The 12017-nt window shown below is 45.0% G+C and overlaps 2 protein-coding genes across 5 annotated transcripts in view; both read right to left on the bottom strand.

Moving 5' to 3' along the window:
• Positions 1 to 12017, bottom strand: part of MCM4 (minichromosome maintenance complex component 4) — a 372932-nt gene that overhangs the window by 232867 nt on the left and 128048 nt on the right. The gene's annotated exons all lie outside the window — the stretch shown is intronic.
• The window catches only part of LOC146079479 (chloride channel protein C-like), a 151913-nt gene that overhangs the window by 91280 nt on the left and 48616 nt on the right, over positions 1 to 12017 (bottom strand). For all 3 annotated transcript variants that reach the window (XR_014474555.1, XM_083186247.1, XM_083186248.1), the window contains exons 11-12: positions 10477 to 10648; positions 6806 to 6977 (exon numbers count right to left, since the gene is read on the bottom strand). Coding sequence is in view for 2 of the 3 variants with exons in the window: in XM_083186247.1 (XP_083042373.1) it covers positions 6806 to 6977; positions 10477 to 10648 (344 nt within the window). In the remaining variant the exon portion in view is untranslated. The remainder of the gene's footprint in view (positions 1 to 6805; positions 6978 to 10476; positions 10649 to 12017) is intronic.

A 12017-nucleotide genomic window follows, 5' to 3' on the forward strand; every position in this document is an offset into this window, starting at 1 on the left:
TGGTGCTAGGACCTCTTTGAGGGAAGATAGCCAACATTGGGGAGAAGTGACCCAAGGGGGTCCTGGTGCTGGGTACTGTTTGGCTGGAGGGTACCTGGTCTGGGTAATGGCGGCGGTTGGGTGCTGTTTGGCTGGAGGGTGCCTGGCGCTGGGTAAGTGTGGCAGCGGGAGTAGGGGGATACCTTTCTGCTGGATCAAGTTGCAGGCTCCAGCCTGTCCCGACACCGACACCCGGTCTCTGGTCCCCCGCTGCAGACGATGCTACACAAAGGTAGCATTGCCGCACTCAGTTGCGCTGTTCTCTGCAGCCGCTGGAGTTGGCTGTCACTCCACGCCGTCTCCATGTCTGCGCGCCGCTCTCCTTCTTCAGCCAGCGGGTGGACTAGTGCGGGCGCCGGAACGTTGCCGCACTTGGTCACAACTCCCGTCACTGGCTCTTGAGGCGTCCTCTCTCCCTCCAGCGGTCCCGGGGTGCATGCCTTCTCAGGTCAGGACAGCTTCTTCTCCCGTCCGCCTCTGATTTCCCGCCGTCACACGCGCTGCTCCCTCTGGTCACACCGCTTCCCTTCTCGCTGGGACCTCTGACCCCTCTTCTCACTAGTCACACCTCACTTCCTCCTCGCTCCCATACATCCTCCAGTGCTGTCAATCAGCCTGGGGATGTTTTCTTCGCACCCCAAATGATCTGGGTATTAACCCTGCCCCCACTGTACAATGATTGAGTCCCGGCGGCCGCTGCAGTGATTGGCTCGCAGCGGCTCACGCCGGCGTCTCAGTCACAGTCAGGCACAGAATCTGAATCTGCACAGCGCGTCCTCGGGGACCCCTTTAGTTTTGACAGCTGAGTCCCCGGGGACTGTTTTGGGGTAAAATACGCGCTATAGCGCGTTTTTGCGAACCCTGGCTATTCAGCCCGGTGATAGCGACGCCTCTTCTTCTGTGTATACACCGGGCAATTCAGGGAAACATTCTAAGTGATTTTGATGATGTAGTCAAAATCGCTTAGAACAATCACCCCAACAAAGCCAGATCAGTAAAATTTGGTAAAAGAGAGGAGATTGTATCATTTTGGTGGCACCTCTTCTTAAGCCCCATACACACTAGACGATATCTACAACAAACAATATAGTCAATGATATAAGAGGAACTTGCAGTCAAATGATGTAGTGCTTACATACAGAATGACGCATATTTGCAGCAAGGGGTTCTATATATTTTTCCTTTTTTTATTTTTTAGCAAAAGATCAGCAAAAGAAGAAAGCAAGGTACAGTAAAAAACATCATTTAAAAAAAAAACAAGATCTATCCAAAATCTATGAATCTCCCCACATCTGGCAACTTTCACTTGATACTAATAGATCAGAAATTGACTCTGATTGGATTGTTTGAATAACTGATTACCCAGATTTCCGTCCAGATTCTGCCATTCAGTTTATACTTGTGTGTGCCTGCAAACAGCAGCAGCAAGTGACAGAGTTTGTAATTAACTGGAAATCAATGCAAGTAAATTATATATTGTGGCTTAACAATGAAAAGGGGCTTGAAATGAGAGTGGACAGGCTGAATAATGATTAGTACAGCCAACAAAATCTCTTTTATAGCAGTCACTGATTCTTAACAAAAAAAATGGTTGATACGGATTGCTTGTGTTTCTGCACATACCTTATTATTGGCATTAATAAACAATTGCAAACAAAGATAATTTACAGCTCTCGTTTTTTACATCATGAAATCGTTTTTAGATTGGTTTGCCAATGATCATAGAGCTGAATAAAAAAATAAAAAGCACAACAGTAACACTATTTGAAAACAGAATTTACCGCCGAAATTTATAAAAAATAAAAAAAATGCCATAAAAATAAATATTTAAGGGGAAATTTAATAGGATGCAAGATGCAGAAAGTGAAAGATTTGGTAAGAAATCTCCAGGTTTTTAAAAGCGGCAATCATTTACACTGCAGAACCAGTTTGATTTTATGTAAATGATTGTTGCTCCTATTACATTTCACCCACAGTGTTCTAGCACCCTGCACCTGTTACACACGCACTCACGCAGTTACTCTTTCCTGCCTAGAGCCTGGTCTCTGCTTTGGTGCTTCTAACGGGTATGGATTGTGAGGTCGACCCAAGAAAGGTCGACACTCCTTAGATAAACACAGGAAGGTCGACAGGCACAAGGTCGACAGGGACAAGGTCCTTAGGTTGACCGGCAACAATGCAGAAGGTCGAAACGTGTTTTTAAAAAAAATTAGGCATCTAGATCTAGACATCTAGTTCTGGACACATCGCTCGCTGTGCTCGCAATGCTTCAGGCACACTATTCTAGTCTCCCAAGGGGCTGCATCATCAAGAGACAGCAGCATTAAGAGTGTATTATATGTGATTTTTTTTTTTTTCCATGTCTCTGGTGGCGATTCTCAGATTGAGGTACTGTATCTGGAGAATCAGTCGGCCAGTCCATGGGCGTGATGCACTAACGTCCGCGCCCCTACTTCGCCGTACATTGTCGGCTGCCACAGAGATAATTATCGCATATGCACTGACATATGCCATAATTATTGCAAAGGACATCTCTTGCTTTAAAAGCGATGTGCCCGGCGATGTGCAGCGGCTCCTCCTCCTCCCTCCCTTATCCGGCCGGGTGATGATGATCATGCAGCTGCTGCGGGCTCTGGTGACCGTCTCCTCCTCCCTGCACCCGGAAGGGGATGTAGGGTTCTAGGGAGGAGGAGGTTGCAGGTCCTGGCAGCACAGTTGGTTGCACATCAGCAGTAAAGACCCCTGAGATGAGACCACTGGATCTGCAGCAAACCATTATACAGTTATTCATTATTCTGTTTAAGTCACTGGTTCACAGGCAACCACTACTCCCGGCACCTCCGAACTGACACCACCATCTCCTTCAGCCATCTTGCCTCCAGTACTAGCTGCTTCAGACACTAAAGCCACCCCTGCCGTGTTACCTCCCACTGACCTGACCATTCCACAGAACCATTGGACAGCTGAACAGGCATCTGACACTCCATGCCCACCACACCATCAGCTGGGCACACCAGCCTTCAGCTCACACCAGCCTTCAGGGGTGGCTTTAGTGTCACTGCCACAATACCACCAAGGGGGATTCTGACAAATGACATTAGTGACTGCAGAGATCTCTTTGCACATTTCATAAGTGATATGCTGCCAGTCACATATGTCTATGCTCAGAAGCCTCCTTTCTCATCTGTGCCCCCTCAGACAGCTGCTTCTACTGCCTCTTGGGTCACAGAATCAGAGGTCTGCACTCAACAGCAGCAAAGACACAGTACGGGGGAAGTTGGAGGAAATGCCCCCTAGAGGGCTGGCACCCAGCGGCAAATGACTCCATTGTCTCTGGTAGTTCTGGGATGAACTGACTAACATAATTTTCAGCTGTCTGATCATACATGACCTCCCCTCTAAAGTAAGTGAAAGCTCAGTGGAGCTCAGGAGAGTGATACTACATGGCACTCCCTGATTGGCTGATGGGTCTCCAATTGACAGATGTCACACGAAGGCCCTTCAGTTGGAGGCAGAGAATCCACACATAGGCATGGATTCTCTTCAGATTTTTTGGTTCAGGATTTAGCAATTTTGTTTAACCCCTGGGATGCCTGTATGGACAAAAGAGGACCAATCTACACTGGTTAAATTTAGTATCTATTTTTTACAGGTACCCTATGGATTCTACTGGAGAAGAGGACTAAAGAACTAGGTGGGATGTAGGTAAGTTTGTAAGTACTATGTAAGTATGCATGTATGTGTAATACAACTTTCACAGTGTGTGACGTGTGTGGGTGCTGTGTATTTTAATATTTGTTCTACAGGTGGAACTACAGGTTCAAGAAACCCCTATAATGTGCCATATCTTGGTACTTGTGGTTCTCCAAGTACCAGCATGCAGGGGAGGCTGGCTCGGAACTGAAGTTAAAGGTTAAAGGTAAAACACAATATTAACTCCTTCATTTTAAACTCAACGCTATAAAAACAGCACCCACCCAATCCTCGCCCTTGGGTGCACTGGAGGAGGGAAACCAATTTATTTGGGGGGTTCCTCACTCCTCCATGGCATGGACTACAGCCACAGCTGGCTAGTTCAGGGGTAATGTTATGGCCGCAAGGACCACTATAAACATGTCCCCCAGCTGTGGCATTACCTCACTGGTTAGTGGAGCCTGGTCCTGGTTTTAAAAATATAGGGGGGGGGGGGGCACACATTATACCCCCATATTTTTGGAACCAGGACCAGTCCAAGAGCTCGATGCTCATTCTGTAAATACAGAGGAACCCCACATAATTTTTCCGCTATATTTTTAGAACCATCACAAAGAGCCAGGGGCTGGTTATACTTAGGGGGGACCCTGCGCCTTTTTTGTGTGTTAAGTAAATTATAGAAATGCAGTGTTTGGGGAAAAAAGGAATTTTGAGGGAACAAGAACAATAGGAAATGTACCCCAAACAGAGGAAATGTGGGCACAATGTGGAACACCACAGAAGGGCATTTTAGCGGCATTAGCATTAAGTTACATTCGCAACTGCAGAAAAATACAGACGGAAGGACACAACTCGGTCCAACTCACAATCTTGCCTTATAAGGAGGAATCCCAACCCCTCCACAGACCCCACTCCCATTAGGGCTTCCATAAATTTCCCACGCTGATTTTCTATCCCAATCTGCCCCTTATCAAATAACATGAATAATTGTGTTTTGAGGTAATCATGTATGGCTTCATCCTCACATAAAATGCATGTGCAGTTGGAGCCCCTCTCAACTATTTTCCTTAGGTCGTGGCTCACCATGGCTAGCCATGGCTATCCTATTGTTCTCAGCAGCAATACAATTCATAGAACAATACAGTAGGGGATTAGTAATCCTATTATAGGGATAGATCAGGAGGGCTCCATCTGTATGTATCACATATGATAAAAAGCTGGTCATTTCCTTTCACACAATATATTTGCAATTGTTTACATTGGTTCTCTGCAAATGGAAGAATATAAATGAATAGCCAAGAATAACTAGATTTGTAGTCAGAAACAGCAAATATGGGTAATATGTATGCACCAGACAGCATTTTAAGAGATTTGTGCCACATTAAAATCCTCTGTCCCATAACACTTCCGTCTCACTTCAGCCAAAAAGCAACATATGTTCTCTCTGGGGCAGTAATTTATTTTAACGCTGGAACAAACAAGTGAGACCATTGGCAAAACGCAAGTTATAATCTGACTTTGGGGAATTAAGTAAGTAATGAGTAATACAGTCTTCTTCTATGCACCTGATGAGTTTGGGTTTTTTACTTGTAATTAGAACAGACTTAAGCAACCCGTGAATCTACAGAATTTTTTGAGCTACAGGTCTGTACATCCTGAGTAAACTAAACTGAAATCATTTTCATAGTAAATAAAATCTGTCATTTTGGGCAATCACCAAGCCCGAAGTGTGGCGAGCGCAGCGAGCCCCGCGAGGAGACGCGGAATACATGTAAAATTATCCGCGTCCCCTCGCCTTGCTCGCTGGGGTGCCTTGGAGAACTTGCAGGGGTGCCTCAGGTTGGTGGCCCAAAACCAATTCAAATTATTTATGGTCAATGAAATAGGCAAAATCAGTGTTTGTGGCTTTCAATTATAATATATGTGGGTAAACAGATGTGAATCATGTTCCTCACCACATAACTGGACCTAAGGATAAAATTGAATCGCAACTTATTTGATTTAATATTTTTTTCTGAAATTCTCAGTAACAAATTTTTTGGCCTCTGGGTGCCGTGAAAAAGATTCTGATACTGTAGTGTGCCATTATTCACAAAGTTTGGGAACCACTGCTCTAGCAGCTTCCCCTACTCTCTGTGTCCCTCCATCTCCCTCTCACCCTGTCTTCAGCAAGAACAGAGCCTGCTCCTCTTAATGGCTCTTCTTCACTTCAGTGGCAGTGATGGCATGACATCACATACGCCGTGCCAGAAGAAGGACCGGTGGAACAGGCTTTTCTGTTGGAATTACTGTTCTAAGCTGTGGTAGAGGTGGAACTCAGTTCCCCCCACCATTAGAGGTGGTGGAACTCAGTTCCCCCCACCATTAGTTACTTTAACCCCTGCCTAGATCACATAGAGATCTGGTAGGGTATGGTTAATAAGTTAGTTTGGAGGAACTGTTTGAAGCACTGGATTTGGAGAAGAGTCTGAGAGCGAGGGGAAAGTGGTGCATGGGTAAGAAGACCAGTAGCGCACTCAGGGGGGTTGATGGATGCAGCATGGCAGAGACAGTCTGTGCTTCTCTGACCCAAGGGCGGATCTTATATTTATAAACACTCACATACAGTATATACATATACACACCGATAACCAGCAGTGGGGATGCCAGTGTTGGTATTCTGACCGCTGGCATCCCCACCGCCGGAGGGGGGAAATCTCAAAAAAGGGTCAGGTAAGTATACTTACCAGACCCCTTATGTGCAAGATTGTGCAATGCAATATACCTATGGAAGGCTGCAATATATATTCCATACTACAGCGCTGAAGATTGAAGTCCATCCTAATCAAGCCCAAAATCTATTCATAAACTGTGACTTTGGTGACTATTTACTATTAGATTTTACCTTACACATATTTGAACATTGCTGATAGTTTTCAATTCATACAATTAACAGAACAGCACATTACCAAATGCCTCGACACACTGTAATACAATTACAATACAATTCAGATCTATTGCTAGATCTTTGCATACTAGGCTGCCATCTAGTTGTGAAACAGAAGTTACACACAGCAAGTCAGTTTACACTTACCATAATGACTGCAAGGGAAATGGTCAGCCTGGAAACGCCACCAAAATAAGCTGCAGAACCAATGATTGCAAAAAGCCCGGGATCAATCCATGCTCCGTACTCATCACTTTGGATTCCAAACATGTATACCAGAATCAGACCGACAATCCTTCCAAACAATGCACCGGTGTACCTGCAAGAGACAATGCCTGGGGTCAGGTGCACTGCACGTAGGTGTACATGTAAGTGTCATGCTGTTTTACTGACCAAGAAAAGCAAATGTCATGTGACCAATATGAAAGGCATCCAGACCCTACATTTTATTTTTTAGAATTATGTAAATGTTTTTGTAAATATGAATAATAATAATAATAATAATAATAATAATAATAATATATGTAACATTCTTGTTATAAGTTCTAAAGTTCTAATATAGTGTATTGAGTCCAGAGGCGGATTGGCACACCGGGAAACCGGGCCATTTCCCAGTGGGCCGGTCCAGATTTCCTTCTCGCTGGGCCGCCGACCGTGCTTCCAGGACTGGCGTCATCATAAATGCAAGCGGCAGCAGCCTGGCCACAAACGGCAGCTTAGCCCAAAACAAATATGGGTGCCGCATATATATGTATATATTATATGCACATATGTGGTGGCCATATTTGTTTTGGGCTATGCTGCACTTTGTGACCAGGCTACGGCCGGACGGAAGCATGGTGGTGCGGCTGACGATCCTGATGAGCTTGGTAAGTAGTGTGTGTGTGTCCCCCCCCCCCCTCCTCCGGTCAGTCGCTATACCACCTCTGCCACCCCCCCCCCCCCCCCCAGGCTGTAGCACCAGCACCGCCCCCCTCCCCCGGGCTGTAGCGTTAGCACCCGCCCTCCTGGCTGTAGCGTCAGCAAACACCCCCCCCTCCCTGGCTGTAGCGTGAGCCCACACCCCTCATTCAGTATGGTTACTATGGAATGATCTTCGCTTACCCCTTTATCTCTTTCCAGAACTCTAATAAATTGTATTGAGTTCTAATCTCTTTACAATACAACAGCTTGATCCAAGTGACAATTGTGTGACATCATTGTAGCAGGTTATACTGTGGTATCACTATTTGCCTGATTCAGACCTGTTCACTAGGCTGCATGTATTCACAGCCTAGAGAACAGGTAAACGCTGCCGAGCACTCCCCCCCCCCATCAGTGCGCGCCTGAAGTACCACCTCGCTAGCATGCGAGGGGATGTGTACACTTACATGACTTTTATCTTGGATGGAGATGGCCGAATTCAGGGTGGGCGCTGACGTCATATTCTGCCCTTGCGGCAAATATTACATAGGAAAGACAGACTGTCAATTTAAAACTAGAATGGCGCAGCATAGACAAGCCATCCGGGCAGCAGTCCTCAAAGGGACCAGCGACCAGCTAGTTGCGCTGCACTATGCCAACATGGGCCATTCACAAACTGTTTCATCTGAGAGGGCCGCGGTGAAGGATGTCCACATAAATGGTGAGTGTTTTATTCCTTAGTTCCCTGATAAAAATGTGGATTGCGCATTAAAACGTTGGGCCACATATCGGCATGTGTCTGTGTGAATATTCCTCAGTGCTGTCTACCAGTTGTTTGTGAGTCCTGCTATGGATGGTCTCTTTTTTATAGATATAAATCAGGGTTGCCTACCCTCCCGGAATGGCCGGGAGGCACACGAAAATCGTGTCTCCCTAACGGCCCCCCAGAAAGGTGGTCAGCCCTCCTGGATCCTGTGGGACCCCCCCACCACCATTGCGGCATCCTCAACTCCGACCACTGTTTTTAAGTACTGCAATCCGTGGGTCTCCGAAGAGGGGACAGGGCTAAAATATCATAGTCGCAGGGCTTGATGGCGTTGCGATCAGGACCCCTGCCCCCTATCCGGGCTTCTTCTGGATAGGTGACTAGAAAAGTAGGCAACCCTGATAGATAGATATACACACACACACACACACACACACACACGCACACAACCAGTATAATAGGTGAGTTTATATTCTTTTGTCTTACTTTCATACAGTTAGTATATTGTTGAATCCAGATATATTCATTTTGCTACTTCCATGATAAAGTTGACCTCTTCATATATTTTTATTTATATACTCCTCTACTCTATATACTTTCATTTAATTTTGCATTTAATATAAAGTTTTAAAACAGTTTTCCTTAAATTAATAAATTTGAATCTAATCTTTATAGGGATTATGATTATTGCTATATAACTATTGTTTTTAATATAGCATTGTTGCCTAAAGGTTTTTTTTGTTTTTTTAGTATTAAAGTTAGAGGTTTGACATACATTATTGGTTGATAGCTATTACATTGATATCAGAGGTTATTTCTATACAATGAAATACTTTACTAATTTTATTCGATTTTTCTCATTTATAAATTTAAAGGTTGACAAAACCGCCTGCTTATTAAAAATATGTTTTATGTTTCTTAAATTGCTATTTAGCATAAGAGTAAGCTTATTAACATTTGTTTCAAAACACATCAAAGTTAAATGAACACTTGAGAGATATTAATTTACAATGAGCTCATTCAAAGAATAAAAGTAGTAGATGTTTAGTTTAATACATTGATTTAGTATTAGTTTATTCATAGACATCACGGATATGTATATCAATATGGTATATTTGGGGTGCTCATAAAATATAGGGATTTTCTATCTGGAAAAACTAAAATTGTGATAAAATTGATAAAATAATAAAGTTAGGTACTCTTTACTTAGAACGGCGCCCACGATTTTGATCGTGGGCATCGTTAGTAAAAAATCTCGGGCATCTCGGGCATTGAATGCACTAAAAAATCGGATGCGATTCGACCGACGCAATGCCCGCGATTTCCCATAGGGAACAATGTTAAATGTCTCAATTGACCCGATTTTCCTGTTCAATGCCTCAATTGACCAGATTTTTCCATAGGAAACAATGTTAAATGGCCCACAGAGGCCAAATAGGCACCCTAAAGTGTGAAATGGCCCCCACAATTGTTAACGCCACCCCACGATCAACGTGAACCCGAAGCGTGGCGAGCGCAGCAAGCCCGCGAGGGGCGGCGGTACGCGTCCTACGACCTTTTCATACCCCCACTATCCACGTCGGCGTGGAGTTGAGAATAGAAAGTGTGGCGAGCGCAGCGAGCCCCGCGAGGGGACGCGGACAGCTGTGAAGCCCGCGAGGGGACGCGGACACCTGTGAAGGTATCCGCGTCCGCTCGCCACGCTTCGGGCTCGGTGGCTCGCTGCGCTCGCCACACTTTCTATTCTCAACTCCACGCCGACGTGGATAGTGGGGGTATGAAAAGGTCGTAGGACGCGTACCGCCGCCCCTCGCCACGACGGGTTGACGTTGATCGTGGGGTGCCGTTAACAATTCGGGTGGCCATTTCACACTTCAGGGTGCCTATTTGGCCTCTGTGGCCCATTTAACATTGTTTCCTATGGAAAAATCGGGTCAATTGAGGCATTGAACAGGAAAATCTGGTCAATTGAGACATTTAACATTGTTCCCTATGGGAAATCACGGGCATCTCGTCGGTCGCATCTCACCCGATTTTTTAGTGCATTCAATGCCCGAGATGGCCATGATGGGCGCCCTTCTAAGTAAAGAGTACCTAAAGTTATTATGCATTCTATAAAATGTACACAATAAAATGTCACATTTCTTACAGCATTGGTACAACAAGTCCAGTGGATGCTGCGGTTCCAGCTGTCCAGCAGGAAATGGTAAAGTAGAGTATAAGAGTGGTAAAAAGGGCAGGCAATCCAAACTGTGCATGATTTCCCCGTTCATACAGAAGCAAGATACCTTGTTTCCCATTTCTCGCCAAGAGAGCAGCAGCTGTAACCAAAATTAAAAAGAGAAGTGTCAAAATGTTTTCTTCATAAAGTAAAAACAAACATGCCGTAATATGTAACAGAGAACCAAAGCGGGTATGGTACGCCAGCCCAACAGTCGGGATTGTAGCGGTCAGTATAACAAAATCGGAATCCCGACCACCTGTACTCCAGCAAGTGCAAAGAAGCCTCTTGTGAGATCGCTGCGCTTGTCACAGGTTCTATTCTCCCTCTATGGGGGCTGTGGACCTGTATGAAGGAGAATAGCCCCTGTCAGTCACATGACCGCACGGATAAAGCCACAGAAGTGCTGCCTACCATATAGGGAGAGGAAATGCTGCCAGTAATATAGTCAGAGCAGAGAATGAGGGAGCAAGGTTGAGAAAGTATTGTCTGGGCATGGTAAGAGTACATAAGGAGGCAAACAGGACATTTTGTGACATAAACATTTGATTTGGAATCATATATTGCTTTCCCTGAGCACTGACTAGGTCACCATATCAGCTCTTGGGCTACCCAGCAGGGAAACTGATGCTTGCTCTGAAGTCTAATACCGTATATTGCAGGTAATGTCCTAATTCCTAGCTTTGGAATAATGGCTGCTATAAATATGCACTATACCAAGGTTGACTAGGCAATGTTTAGCTATTACGTTATTATTTTTATTGGTTTGAGTTTTACATTTAGAGCTAGATAGTATTGGGAGCAGTTTGATGCCTGCAGTAATATAGGTTTATCAAACTCTCAGTCCCATAACTAAATGACGGGACAATGTCAGATTTCTCACTCCCTCCATAGGTCTCCACTGTTCTTCTGAGCACATGCAGAGTGAAAGCCCAAACAGGCCCTCACTACACATGCACCGGGACTGCACCATGTGTGGGGACCTGCATAGGGGATGGAGAGCATTGCCAGGTTTCCCAACGTCTGGGTTCCACAATCTCCGCATGTCTAGGATTACTATAGTTCTGCCTGTAAATTTTGCTGTAAAGGGTTTATGGAGCTGTTCATAATCAGATACCCCTAGTACTTGTTACGTTTTTAGTAGGCTGTGGTCATGTGATAGGTGGAGCTAAGAGTAGCCAAGTCTTGTGCCTTTGACCTCCAGAGAAACTAAAATACATTCTGGCCTTACTGTTTGGTCTGCCAAAAATGAAAAGGATGTAAAGGGTTTGTGAGACCACACAGCGCTACCCTCGCATGTTTACCAATACATAAGGTCATACATAACCATAACTTACTGTATGTATTGGTAAACATGCGAGGGTAGCGCTGTGTGGTCTCACAAACCCTTTACATCCTTTTACTCTCACATTTGAGTGTTGATTTGATAGAGCACTTGTGATTCCTACTAGCTGCTGTACCTCGTTGCC

The sequence above is a fragment of the Crinia signifera genome, chromosome 5 (assembly GCF_055691185.1).
Source record: "Crinia signifera chromosome 5, ASM5569118v1, whole genome shotgun sequence".
In the NCBI taxonomy this organism is placed as follows: Eukaryota; Metazoa; Chordata; class Amphibia; order Anura; family Myobatrachidae; genus Crinia; species Crinia signifera.